The 14,905-nt window shown below is 38.4% G+C and overlaps 1 protein-coding gene across 1 annotated transcript; it reads right to left on the bottom strand.

Moving 5' to 3' along the window:
• Positions 1–793: 793 nt before the first annotated feature.
• LOC131996504 (uncharacterized) lies at positions 794–13,908 on the bottom strand. The gene is made up of 4 exons (XM_059366164.1): positions 13,732–13,908; positions 12,439–13,416; positions 8,811–12,123; positions 794–867 (listed from the first exon to the last, which is right to left on the bottom strand). The coding sequence occupies exons 1-4, from the start codon at positions 13,906–13,908 to the stop codon at positions 794–796; spliced, it is 4,542 nt and encodes a 1,513-aa protein (XP_059222147.1).
• Positions 13,909–14,905: the final 997 nt, after the last annotated feature.

Genomic DNA, 14,905 nt, shown 5'->3' with positions numbered 1-14,905 from the left:
AAAGGTGAGGACGAAGTGACGGAATATTTATAATGCCTGAATAGACCTCAGACCTGTTGAACCAAGCAGAAGGGATGAGCAATGAGAAGGCGACTGTAAGTTTTTTATATAAATGCCGGATTGCCATTTTTATATAAATGCCGGATTGCCAGAGCTATCATACCGGAAAAGACGGACAATTTTCTTTTTATCGGCATAGGAAACCCAGGGAGGTCCATTAATAAATATAAACCGATTCGCAAATTTGAGTTACTGAGTCTCTAAACACCGATTTAGTTGAAATTTGGTACACCGATTTAGTTGAAACAGGAGTCAGAGAGGAGAAAATTATCTCGACACCAACTCCGAACAAAGCAATAAAAAATGTTTCAACAAAAAACCTTTGCATTGTAAAAACTTTTTAGATTAAAGCGGACCATAAATGAAATGAATGTTCAAGACCATAGTAAAAGTCATTGTGTGAAATTTCAGCCAAATCGAAAAAGTATTGCGCTCTTTAGGGGCTCAAGAAGTAAAATAGATCGGTTTTCAGGAGAGCTGTTTCAGGCTATAGACCGATTCAAACCCTATTTGACGCTTTCCGTATAGCAATTTCTGATTCGCCAAAATCATCATCAGCAGAAATTTTTCAAATAGAGTAGGTTGCAAAGCACCCATCTGAATTTGAACAGGGCTGTTTAAGACGACTTGATTCACAAGCGCAATAGAAAACAATAGAAAACAAGTCAAATCTTACTTCCCTTATTCAAATCCAACATATTCAAAAATGCCAATAGCAACAAACAAACACAATTTATTTGTTCTTTTCATTGAGATCAGCCATCGGCTGATGCTGCCAGTGCTGTTTTGTGTATAGAATATTTGAAACTAAAAAAAAAATTAAATAATTTAAAAAATGTAAGTGCTTGGAGTCGTTGTCGAGTCAAAATTGCTCGACTCCCTGGGTTTAATATAAGAATTAAGGAGTACTTTCTTTCTCTTATCAATTTTAATTGTCGCTCTTGAGAGTTGATTCGAAGAAAGCTTTTAATAAACAGCTTTTGAAACTCATCTCTTCTGAACACATAAGAGTTTTATCTCGAACATAGCTACCATGATTCGATTGGCAAAAGACCCATAGAGGTGGACAAATTCTGTGGGCACGAATTTCCCATTTGATAATTGCAATATTCAATGTTGACATTAAAAAAAAAACTTTCTACCATATCTGTTCTTCATTAAAGTTAAGCGCAAAATCTCCACACCCTTCAGATATTCCCAACCATCCATCCATCCAGTAAACCTATGATTTGATTATTTTACCCTTGGAGCATAGCAAACACTTAAAGTTTCATTGACTTTGCACTTGGTTGTCGCTGCCATTGTAATGCATAAAAAAATATAGAGAACGTAATGAAAAGCTCTTAAATCGTAGCCAAGCGACGATAATTATTTACTTTAGCTAGCATGTAATTCTATAGGAAAAGAAGTTCTTTACTTACGCCTCAATTTTTTTTTTTTTTTAGTTTTGGTAAGTTTTAACCCTACCCCTTCAAATATAATTTTAATTTAATTTGATTTATTTAATTTGGAAAAAATAAGAGGAAAATTAACGAAAAATAAAGAACTAATAACTGCGCAGTGGCCTGTTGTTTAAATATGGGAAATAAAAACTCAACTGTTACATTCTTTAAACTTCTCAAAGATGAAACCAAAGAACGAATGAACTACAAAAAGTGTTTGTAACCAAGTAAAGAGAGAAAGATTAATCATAAGTTTCGGAAAACTTTTGTGCCAACTGTTTAAATTTTAGATTAAAAAAAAAACTCTAAATAAAACAAGAAGAAATAAAAAACAACAAACAAACAAGAGCCAATTCAATAAGTCGTGAAACTTCTACATACATATATGTTCTCAACATGAAAAGAAAAACTTTATCTTCATAAAGAAAGTAATATATTTGTTTTAAGGGCATCAAACTTCGCTGTGTCGAAGATGACTACCACGATTTAGTAATGAAAACAAAACTACATTCTGAAAATCTCCCCTCCCCAAAAAAAGACAGAAATATTCACATATATATGAAAATAAATTCATTCATTATTTGATTAACTGTTTCATTTGTGTAAATATTTATATTTATATCAATTAAAAAACTTAAATTTGTATCCATTATTAGTGCCATGGATTTTGTTTTTTTGCCTTTCGCTCTCACCGATAGACTTCATATTGTTTGAATACGTTTTTTATATGAATTTCATTTTACCATGTACGATATTAATTAGTATGTATTTATAAATAATTGGCATAAATTAATAAACAAAAAAACAAAACGCACTGAATCAAATAGATGAAAAAAAAATCCAACAAATAAGTAAATTGTATTAAAGAAATGATGAAAAGAGAAACAAAAAATAAAATAAAGAACAAATTGAATAATTATAAAAGGAAATAGAATAAGAAACACGTGTTTTAATTCACTTGGTTATGAAGAATGTTAAAATATTAATTACTGCATATGTTGAATTGATGCCTTACAATGGAAAACTGCGAGTAAGTATTCGTACCTTAAAAAAAACGTAAGTCTTGTTTGTTATTATTAATCTGACTTTAGTGTATTATATGCTCACATTGCACAATGACCAATGACCACTTCCAGAGGCAACAAGTACAACTTACTCAATTCGGCCGGGCCGAATTTAGGAAATCCACCACAGAACGATTTTAATGCCATGTTCATTGCCTATGAATCCACACATCATTTCAAAACAACAGCATTTAACACTATTCAAAGAAAGAGAATATGACGAAAGCCATTGTACGTATGTGTTTGTTTATCTTACTTAACACTTTCAAAAGCAACGAATATGCCGCAAATGGTGTGAATCATACTTGCAGGACTTTGAACCGGTCCCAAAGTGGTGATTTCACCGGTTTTCAGCGACCTGTGACTGGTCCCCTAACTATCCATATAACCGGTGATTTTTATACGGGCAAGTCATACCTAGGGATCAATAATTTTGAACCGGTCATTTCATCTGTTTAAAACACTGGTCATTTCACCGGTTTGAAAAGTACATAATTTCTTCGGTTTGAAAAATCGACCGCTTCAACAGTTTGAAAAAAAAACAGTCATTTAATTTGAATTTTTTAATAATTTTTACATTCTTTTAAAATTTTTATTTCAAACATATAAAATAAACAATGAATAAAATCAAGATAAAAATAAAAGAAAAAATAAAAATTAAAAAATAACTTAATACTAAAAATCATTTATTAATTTTTATATATGGGTTTTTCATTAAATATATCGCTTTCTAAGCTGTTGCGCTACCCTTCTATCATTTATCGACGGTGGAATTGCTTCTAAAAGAATAACTAAAAAATAATTTAAATTTTGCTTCATTTAGCACATACTCTTTAGCACTTAGCAAATTATTTACATTTAGCAAATATTTCCGCACTTACTTGCTGGTATGTCACTTTCGTTTGAAATTAGAACACAGGCTGAAATTATTTGTTAACTGCAGCCAAAGCAAAAAACATCAACCTCTCTACGCCAGTATCGGTTTAAGTTCTTGCTTTATTTTGTTATGCTTTCTCCGAAGCAAAAAAAAAAAACATCCAGAGAAATGTTGTTTTTTATACCCTCCACCATAGGATGGGGGGTATACTAATTCGTCATTCTGTTTGTAACTATTCGAAATATTCTTCTGAGACCCCATAAAGTATATATATATTCTTGATCGTCGCGACATTTTATCTGTCCGTCTGTCCGTCCGTCTGTCTGTCGAAGGCACGCTAACTTCCGAAGGAATAAAGCTATCCGCTTGAAATTTTACACAAATACTTCTTATTAGTGTAGATCGCTTGGTATTGTAAATGGGCCATATCGGTCCATGTTTCGATATAGCTGCCATATAAACCGATCTTGGGTTTTGACTTCTTGAGCCTCTAGGGTGCGCAATTCTTATCCGATTGGAATGAAATATTACACGACGTGTTTTGTTATGATATCCAAAAACTGTGCCAAGTATGGTTCAAATCGGTCCATAAGCTGATATAGCTGCCATATAAACCGATCTTGGGTCTTGTCTTCTTGAGCTTCTAGACGGCGCAATTCTTATCCGATTTGAATGAATTTTTACATGAAAGGCAACGAATATCCAACAACTGTGCCAAGTATGGTTCAAATCGGTTCATAACCTGATATAACTGTCATATAAACAGATCTGGGGACTTGACTTCTTGAGCTTCTAGAGGGCGCAATTCTTATCCGATTTGGCTGAAATTTTGCACGACTTATTTTATTTTTACTCTCAACAACTGTGTCAAATAAGGTTCAAATCGGTTCATAACCTGATAGAGCTGCCATATAAACCTATCTGGGATCTTGACTTCTTGAGCCTCTAGGTGTCGTAATTATTATCCGATTTGCCTGAAATTCTGTACGACGGATCCTCTCATGACCATCAACATACGTGTTTATTATGGTCTGAATCGGTCTATAGCCCGATGCAGCTCCCATATAAATCGATCTCTCTGTTTTACTTCTTGAGTCCCCAAAAAGAGCAATTCTTATTCGAATTGGCTGACATTTTACACAGGTCTATAACATATAATTTAATTGTGGTCCAAACCGGACCATATCTTGATATCGCTCTAATAGCATAGAAAATCTTTTCTGATATCCTTTTTTGCCTAAGAAGAGATGCCGGGAAAAGAACTCGACAAATGCGATCCATGGTGGAGGGTATAAAAGATTCGGCCTGACCGAACTTAGCACGCTTTTACTTGCTTTATATAATACGATGCGTGTACAACAAGAAAAGCAACAAAAACAACGTTTTCACCGGTTTATATGACTGGTGATATGACCGGTAATTTATGTTAATAGGGAAGAATTTACCCGAAACTTCGTGCAGGGCTTTCAAAGGAAATATTTTTAAATACTTCGTTAATTTCTATCACCATAGAATGGTATTGGTGAAGAGAAGGCCGAAAGAATTTTGGACTCAAGTGTCTGGGGAGCCAATTTGCACCCAAAAGAACCCCAAATGAACATAAAAGCCAATGTGAGATCTAAATACAATTGCTTTGGTTTGTAAATTTGTTTGTTCATTATAGACTCAACAAGTAAAAAGGCGTTAAGTTCGGCCGGGCCGAACTTTGGATACCCACCACCTTGGTATATACGTAAACCACCTTTCATCAAAAACCGGTGAAAATTGCATACCTTATGTCGCATAGCAGTTATATCGAAATATGTTCCGATTTGGAGCCAATACTAATAAGTACAAGTCATTGTACAATTGTGTATAACAAAATATTAAACATAAGTCACTGTGTCAAATTTCAGTTTAATCGGATTATAAATGCGCCTTTTTGGGGCCAAGACTTTAAATCGAGATATCGGTCTATATAGCATCTATATGCAAATCTTGATCGATCTAGACCAAATTTCAGAAATATGTAGAGGGGCTTAACTTAATTCTCTGTCTGAATTTTCGGTAACATCGGACAATAAATTCGCCTTTTATGAACCCAAAACATTAAATTGAGAGATCGGTATATATGGCAGCTATATCCAAATCTGGACCGATCTGAGTGAAATTGCAGAAGGATGTCGAAGGCCCTAACACAACTCACTGTCCCTAATTTCGGGGGCATCGGAAAATAAATGCGCTTTTTATGGCTCCAAAACCTAAAACCGAGAGATCTGTCTTTATGGCAGCTATATCCAAATCTGGACCGATCTCTGCCATATTGATTGGAGAAGGGCTTAACTTCACTTACTGTCCCAAATTTCGGCGACATTGGACAATAAATGCTCTTTTTATTGGCCCAAACCTTAAATCGAGGGATCGGTCTATATGGCAACTATATCCAAATCTGATCCGATCAGGGCCTAATTGGAGAAAGATGACGAAGGGTCTAAGACAACTAACTGTTTCAGCAAAATCGGATAATAAATGTGGCTTTTATGGGCCTAACACCCTAAATCGAAGGATCGGTCTATATAGCAGCTATATCCAAATCTAGGCCGATCTAGACCAAATTGACGAAGGAAATCGAAGAGCCTAACACAACTCGCTGTCCCAAATTTCAGCAAAATTGGAAAATAAATGTGGCTTTTATGGGCTTAAGACCCTAAATCGGAGGGTCGGTCTATATGGCAGCTATAACCAAATCTGGACCTATCCGGGCCAAATTGACGAATGATGTCAAAGGGCCCAACACAACTCACTGTCCCAAATTTCTGAAAAATCGGATAATAAATGTGGCTTTTATGGGCCTAAGACCCTAAATCTGAAGGTCGGTCTATGTGACAGCTATATCTAAATATGGACCAATCTGGGCCAAATTGACGAAGGGCCTAATACAACTCACTGTCTCAAATTTCAGCAAAATCGGATGATAAATGTGGCTTTTATTGGGCAAAGATCATAAATCGGCGGATCGGTCTATATGGGGGCTATATCAAGATATAGTCCGATATAGCCCATCTTCGAACTTAACCTGCTTATGGGCAAAAAAGAATCTGTGCAAAGTTTCAGCTCAATATCTCTATTTTTAAAGACTGTAGCGTGATTTCAACAGACAGACGGACGGACTTGTCTGGATCGTCTTAGATTTTTAAGCTGATCAAGAATATATATACTTTATAGGGTCGGAAATGGATATTTCGATGTGTTGCAAACGGAATGACAAAATTAATATACCCCCATTCTCGGTGGTGGGTATAAAAACGGCAGAACAGATTTTCTTGAAATTTTCACATATTTTGTAGGTTGATCTGGAAGGAGCTTGAGATATATGGGACTCAAGTGAAAGTTATTCATGAGTAGATAACAAATACGGTCTGGAAGGAGCAACAGGCCATATAATTTGTTGATGTCGGAAGCGAACCCACACACTTACCACAGAGCACCGCCCAAAAATAAAATTGGGCTGGTCGGGATACTATGGGCCTAAAATGAAAATGAATTTGATACTAAAAATTGGGTCCACGTATCCAAGCCGTCCCCATCCTTAACCCTCCATTAAACAGCCATATGAACCAATAATGGCAAAATGGGACTTAACTGAAAGTTATTGGTGAGTAGAATATGAATTTGGTATTAAAATTTGTATCGAAGTATCTGGGAGCTGCCATTCTCAAAAAACCTCTTAATAAGGGGCATGCAGACCGGGCATACAATATGGAACTCATATGAAATGTATTTGAAAGTAGAGCACGAAACTGGTGTATAATTTCAGGATCAAGTGTCTGGGTGAGCGCTCCACCCCCAAAACACCCCACAAACCGGACATATTAATCGATCGTGGCAATATGTGGCTCATGAGAAAGGTATTTGGATTTAGAACACGGATTTGGTATCCAATTCTGGTTTCAAGAGTCTGGGAGCCCGCCTATTTTTGGTAAGTATGTCCTGTTTGGGGATGTGACGGACACCCAGGCATTTGGCTCCAGAAGCGGATACCAAAATCGTGTTCTACTTTTAAATACATTTCCTTTGAGCCCCATATTACCATGATCAACCTATGAAAACTTCAGATTGTGCAGGTTTGTATGTTAGGTTCGCATTCATGATTGGTCAGTTTATTAACATGGCGTGGTTTTAGAAGTTGGAGCGCCACCCAAATACGTGGACACAAATTTTAGTTTCATATATGTAATCTACTCTCAAAAAACTTTTATTTGAACCCCATTGTAAAGAAATATCACCAAAAAAACTCCCTTTCGTCTTTCAAAGAAATAAAGCACAGAAAATAATCTTTCCTCAAAAAACAAAAAGGTTTCAAATTTTATTTGGCTGTAAAAAGGGTTACAAGCTTGAATACTTAAGTGTTGTCTGCTCGATGGTCGAAAAAGAAGAGATCGACTTCACACAAAATTCTAGCTAAGGGACTTCAAAAGAAATTACTTTCAAGTATATAAAATTATTATTTACCAAATACCTAAATAGCTTAAAGTGTTATATTTATAAGTACATAGCAAAATTTGTTTCTACATATCGATCATATGAATAAATAGTTTCGCTAGAAGCAACGAACGCCCACCAAAGTAGCAAAACCGGTGGTGGAAGGGAGAGACTATCTGATTTGCATTCTAATCTGCTTACTGGTAACTCTTAACTCCCAAAGGGCTTGGCATGATGTATTATACTAAAACACCCGATCGTTAATGACAAAGGGGGAAGGTGCGACGCACAAGCTGCCAGGGATTCAGGTAAGATTTAATCGGTAAAGGGGGAATCGTTATCACCGAAGCAGATTAGCACGCACAGAGATCAAACTGCGTATACTGATGAGTATTTGAATAAATACGCACAAATAATAATTAATTACGATAAAAACATAAGTATTTCAAATTACTGAATATTAAACTGCATACATGATTATGGCTATAATAATAATAATAACGTGGTGATGTGTGTTTTTTTATGATGACGGTTTGGTGGTGAATGGGGTGAAACGTTAATGTAATGTTGGGTTGGGAAAATATATGATTTTGCCAACATTCTCCCCCCTGAAGGACGAATGTTCTTATGTGCAGATAATAGTTGGTAGACGGCCTATCGTTGGGAGAATATTTAGTCGAGGAAATACCTCCGCTATGCTCCGACTCATAGCGTTTGAGGGTAGGCTCCGTCCTTGAAGGGTAAGTATACACACAAGTGGTCCATTCTGGTGAGGGGGTAGTAGTTAGGCAGTTGATTTAATATTTGTGTCGACAAGCGATGTTGCATTTTCTGGAAGTAAACAAATTTTTGAAATTGGTCTTTTTACAAGTTTGTTTTTAATAAGAACTGATACCACCCGTGTACGTCCATCAGGTCCAGGATGTGTTTCCTCGATGCGGCCAAGTAGCCATTGACCTGGTCCACACCGTTCGTCTACAACCAGCACCAAATCGCCAATAGTAGGTTCGGATCTGCTTTTGAGCCATTTCGGTCGCGCTTGAAGACGATTAACATATTCATTTCGCCATCTTTTCCAAAAATGTTGTTTCATTTTTTCCACACATTTCCAGCGAGAAAGTAAATTGATGTTGGTTTCCAACAGAGATTCTTCTGGTATGCAAATCGTTGGCTCACCAACAAGAAAGTGCGCAGGAGTAAGTGCTTCAGAATTCGAAGGGTCGGAAGATAAAGGACATAAAGGACGAGAGTTCAAACAACCTTCTATTTGACATAGTAGTGTTGTGAGCTCTTCGAATGTCAGATTGCGCTCGCCTATAATCCTTTTCAAATGGTATTTCACGGATTTCACACCTGCTTCCCAAAGACCACCAAAATTTGGGGAGGCAGGTGGAATGAAGTGCCAAGTGGTACAGTTCTGACTTAAAGCCTGAAGAACCTCCTCGGGCAGTGATTTCTGAGATTTTTCAAAAAGTACTTGGAGTTCTTTTGAGGCACCAACAAAATTCGTGCCGCAGTCTGAGTAGAGATCGGTACAAGCACCGCGCCGCGACACAAATCGTCTAAACGCAGAAAGAAAAGCATTTGTCGTCAGGCTGGTAACTGCTTCTAGATGTATGGCTTTGGTAACCATACACACAAAAAGACATATGTACCCCTTTGAGGTAACAGTAGACCTCAAGTTCGAAGTCTTAATAGTTATGGGACCGGCATAGTCGACGCCACTATGCTTAAATGGACGAGTGATCATCAAGCGAGCTTGTGGCAAATTACCCATTATCTGCTGCGACGTTTTCGCAGCAAAACGGAAACATTTCAAACACCTGTTTATAACACGTTTGGCCAATTGGTTTCCTGAGATTATCCAGTACCTTCTGTTCACATAGGACATGGTCAAAGTAACACCACCATGTAATGTCCTTTCATGTGCGTCTGAAATGATAAGCACTGATAATGGATTTGACTTTGCCAAAACTAGGGGATGCTTCACATCATAGGGGAAATTCGAATTCTGGAGGCGTCCACCAACTCGAATTATTCCAGTTTCGTCAAGAAATGGCATAAGTTTCAAAATAGGACTCTGTGCGATCACCTTTCGTGCAGAGAGCCTTGACAGCTCCTCAGGGAAATCAATTTCCTGAGTTATTCTTACAAAGATCATCAAAGTCTTGTTAACATCCCCAATTGATAAGGGACCAGTAATCCTCTCATCGGGATGCTTACAATTGTGACAGAACCGAAAACATAATGAAGTGATGCGTAGCAAAGTGTGTAATTTGGAGAATTTTGAAAGCAATTCAGGATATGCTTTCTCAGTGGCAACATTCGTTGTAATCTTGACGGCTCTCTCCTCCTTCGATGTGCACAAATTCGGTAAAGATTCAGGCCAAGAGGATTGTGGTCCGTAAAGAAAATGAGGCCCAAACCACCAAGTCCGGTTCCCTATTAACTCCTCTGCCTGAATTCCCCTAGATGCACAGTCTGCCGGATTCAAAGCCGAAGGAACGTATCTCCACTGAATTGGATTGCTGCATCGTTGTATGTCTGCCACGCGGTTAGCCACGTAGACAGTCCAATTGGAGGGAGACTTGTGAATCCAACTTAATACAGTGGAGCTGTCACTCCAATAAAAAACATTCCGTACACCGAGGTCAGCGAGGGATTCCTGAACCTTTCGTGCCAGTTTCACTCCAAGTGCAGCAGCGCAAAGCTCCAATCTTGGAATTGAAACGGTCTTAATGGGTGATACTTTTGATTTGGCCTGCAAAAGGTGAACAAAAGTATCGTTAGCCGTAACAATACGCACGTAAACCACTGCGGCGTAAGCAACACTAGAGGCATCGCAGAAACAATGTAATTCAGATTCAGAGTTCTGATTCCATTGAATCCACCTGGGAATCGCCAAATTAGCCAACTTCGGCAATGAAGCCCTGTGCCGAAACCACAGGTCCTCAATTTCCCTTGGGACATTATCATCCCAGTCAACCCCATGTTCCCACAGTTGCTTGAAAAGGGATTTGGCCACCACAGTAATCGGAGTAAGCCACCCCAATGGATCATAAAGCCTGGCGGACTCCGAGAGAATCCTGCGCTTGGATGCAATCGAATCCTTGTCAAGATTGACCTCAAAAAAGAAAGAGTCAGTGGCCGTGTTCCACTGTATGCCCAATGTCCTAACGACGTTATCACGGTCAAAGTTCAGATTCACAGAAGTCCCCCTGTGTTCTTCTGGTATAACCGCAAGCAACTCTTTAGAGTTCGTCACCCACTTTCTCAAATTGCAGCCACCCTCATCCAATAAGGTGCATAAATCCTTGTAAAGTGGTTTCACGTTGTCTATACTATCAGAACCGGAAATAACGTCATCCACGTATGAGTCCTGCAGTAGAACCCTAGCGGCCACAGGATACCTGTCCCTGTAATCGTGCGCCAACCTCTGCAAAACACGAATGGCAAGATATGGAGCAGATGCCGTACCATACGTCACTGTGTTCAATTCATAAATCGAAATTTCATCAAATGGGCTAAAACGCCACAAAATCTGCTGAAATTTCCGGTGCCCTGGACAAACATCTATCTGCCGGAACATTTTCTCAATGTCCGCGCTAAAGGCAATCCTATGACGTCTCCATCTGGTAAGGATACCAGGCAAATCATTCTGGAGAGCAGGCCCAGGGGAAAGCTCGTCGTTCAACGACTTACTTTCACGTGAATGGCTACTGCCATCAAAAACAACGCGTAGCTTCGTCGTGGTACTACTCTCCTTAAGAACACCATGGTGCGGTAAGAAGTAGGAATCTTGACGAACATCACTAGGATAAACGCCAATCTTCGACATGTGGCCCAAATTCTCATATTCCTTGAGAAATTTGGTGTAGCTTTCGCAAAATAATGGTTTCCTGGAAAATGATATTTCCAGTTGTTTCAAACGTCGAAGTGCATTGAGCACATTGTTCTGAAGAGTAGGACTGGAGCCGTCCTTCAGTATAGACCGAAAGGGCAATTTCACCACGTATCGACCAGATACTGTTCGAGTTGTGGTAGCTTCAAAAAACTCCTCACATGCCTCCTCCTCCTCAGTAAACTTCCTTTTGGGGAGGACCTCCTCCTGTTCCCAGAAGGATCTCAAAATATGGTCCAAGTGTACATTATGAATGTGTATCTGGTGTGAAGACACGGAATTGCTGGGTCCTGAAAACACCCAACCAAAATGAGTGTTCTGAAAGAACAAATCATTATGTACAAAAGACTCCGTTGGAATCTTAATTTTCGAACAAATGTCCGATCCTAGAATTATATCTATGGAATCGGATCTGTAAAAAAAGGGGTCAGCCAAGCTCTCCAATTCGATATTCGGAAGGGAAATATATCTAGAGGACAAGTCTGGAGTGTAAGACGACAAGCTTGAAAGAACAAGGGCAGAACAGGACAGAACTAGCTCTTCTTTAAGTGTGTACAAATCAAGTTGTACAGAAAATTTCGACATGTTCTCGCTACCATTTCCAATACCAACGACTTTGCAATGCGACCTTACCTTCTCAAGACCTATAAGTTGAACTGTGGACTCCGAAATCAAACTACCTTGAGATCCAGGGTCTAGTAGCGCCCTCAACGTAAATTTGCCACGATTTGTCACAACCCTAAGCCTTATCGTGTAAAGTAAAACAGAGTGAAACGCCTGAGCACTATGCGAAGCCATCTGGGTAGGTGCATTACCTGAACAACCAGTAGGACCAGCCCTGGTTAGAGGACCGTCCGAATGCAGCACCGTATGGTGTAGCTGCTTGCATGTGATACAACGGAAAGGAGATTTGCAATTGTTGTGGTCATGCCCGACCACAAAACAATTTTGGCAAGCGTTCTTCTTTGAGAGAAAATTAACCTTATCGCTCAAGGGCAATGCTAAAAATTTAAAACACTTTGCGAGACTGTGAGGTTTCTCGCAGAATGCGCAAAGAATAGGTTTTGGTTTGGAAAACTGTCCAGAATTGCACGAAGCCTTCCGCACCTGCGCATTAGATTTCGAATTATTATTACTTTTATTTCTACCCTTAGTAGGATATTGTTTATCAGATGGGAACTCATCGGTCATAGACTCCAGCGTTCGGAAAGTTCTTTCCAAGAAAGAGAAGAGTTCGGAAATGAGGGGGATTTCGGTAGAGGATTTCAAAGACTGTTCCCAATCCCTGCGGGATTGAAGATCCAGTTTCTGCACGAGCAAATGGATAAGAAGAGGATCCCACGTGCTGGCATCTATATTCAAATTTTGTAAAGAGGACAAACACTCTTGAGCAGAATCAAGAAGTGTCTTAATGGACTGAAATCCACCATCTGATTTCGGTATATTAAACAACCTAGAAATCAAGTTTCCCACAAGCATACGCCTATTATGGTATCTTGATTCTAATATCTTCCACGCCGAGTCATAATTTGCCTCTGTGGCTGAAATATTCTTTATCAGATTTGCCGCCTCGCCACCAAGGGTACTACGCAAATAATAAAACTTCTGTATCTTATTGAGGGATTCGTTTTGGTGAACAAGGGAAAAATATATGTCCCGAAATGGGATCCATTCCATATATTCCCCTGTGAATCTAGGCAGCGTGATCTTGGGAAGTTTAGAGTCTGATCCTATCGTCATATCAGAGCGACCGTGATGAGTCACAAATGTGCTAGACATAGGAGACTGCATAACATTATGACCCGCATTAGAGTCGATAATTTTACCCTTAAAAGAGAGATACCTCTCAGAAAAATCAAAATACACGTCATCACTGATATATGGAACGTCATTAGAATTCAAAGATGTGTCGTGAATAAGCCTCACTATCGTATCATGCTGTGCCTCGAATCGATTAAAAATATCATCAACCCTTTGGCCCAATGCATCTACATAACCATGAGTTTTCTCGGCAGGATTTTTGGCATCGAAACGACTTTCATATTTAATCAATAAATCTAACAAGTCGCGTTGCTCCTTTATAAAAGTGGCCAGTTCACTCATGGTTAATTCGCGCACAAACGTTCACCAAAAGGGCTTTCCAAGCACCAAATCAAAGCAAATGAATAAAGCGAAACAAAAAAAAACACTTCCACCAAGATTAACGCAGTTATAGAAATTCCAATTTAAATCCAATATCAAAATACGCGAAAACTATGCCAATCTATGTCCAAAGAACTTATCAAGCACTAAGCAATAATTTTCGTTCACCAAAACACAATTAACTTATTCTTTCCGTCAAGAAAAATGCAAAGAGAAGCTTAAAAAAAATATGAAAAGTTTAATTACTTTGTTTAGCAAAATAATAGAACAAAAACCGACACGAGATTCCCGGGTTTCGGCACCAATAAAATGTAAAGAAATATCACCAAAAAAACTCCCTTTCGTCTTTCAAAGAAATAAAGCACAGAAAATAATCTTTCCTCAAAAAACAAAAAGGTTTCAAATTTTATTTGGCTGTAAAAAGGGTTACAAGCTTGAATACTTAAGTGTTGTCTGCTCGATGGTCGAAAAAGAAGAGATCGACTTCACACAAAATTCTAGCTAAGGGACTTCAAAAGAAATTACTTTCAAGTATATAAAATTATTATTTACCAAATACCTAAATAGCTTAAAGTGTTATATTTATAAGTACATAGCAAAATTTGTTTCTACATATCGATCATATGAATAAATAGTTTCGCTAGAAGCAACGAACGCCCACCAAAGTAGCAAAACCGGTGGTGGAAGGGAGAGACTATCTGATTTGCATTCTAATCTGCTTACTGGTAACTCTTAACTCCCAAAGGGCTTGGCATGATGTATTATACTAAAACACCCGATCGTTAATGACAAAGGGGGAAGGTGCGACGCACAAGCTGCCAGGGATTCAGGTAAGATTTAATCGGTAAAGGGGGAATCGTTATCACCGAAGCAGATTAGCACGCACAGAGATCAAACTGCGTATACTGATGAGTATTTGAATAAATACGCACAAATAATAATTAATTACGATAAAAAC

The sequence above is a fragment of the Stomoxys calcitrans genome, chromosome 1 (genome assembly GCF_963082655.1).
Source record: "Stomoxys calcitrans chromosome 1, idStoCalc2.1, whole genome shotgun sequence".
NCBI classification, from domain to species: Eukaryota; Metazoa; Arthropoda; class Insecta; order Diptera; family Muscidae; genus Stomoxys; species Stomoxys calcitrans.
This window is presented reverse-complemented; position numbering and strand designations above follow the sequence as displayed.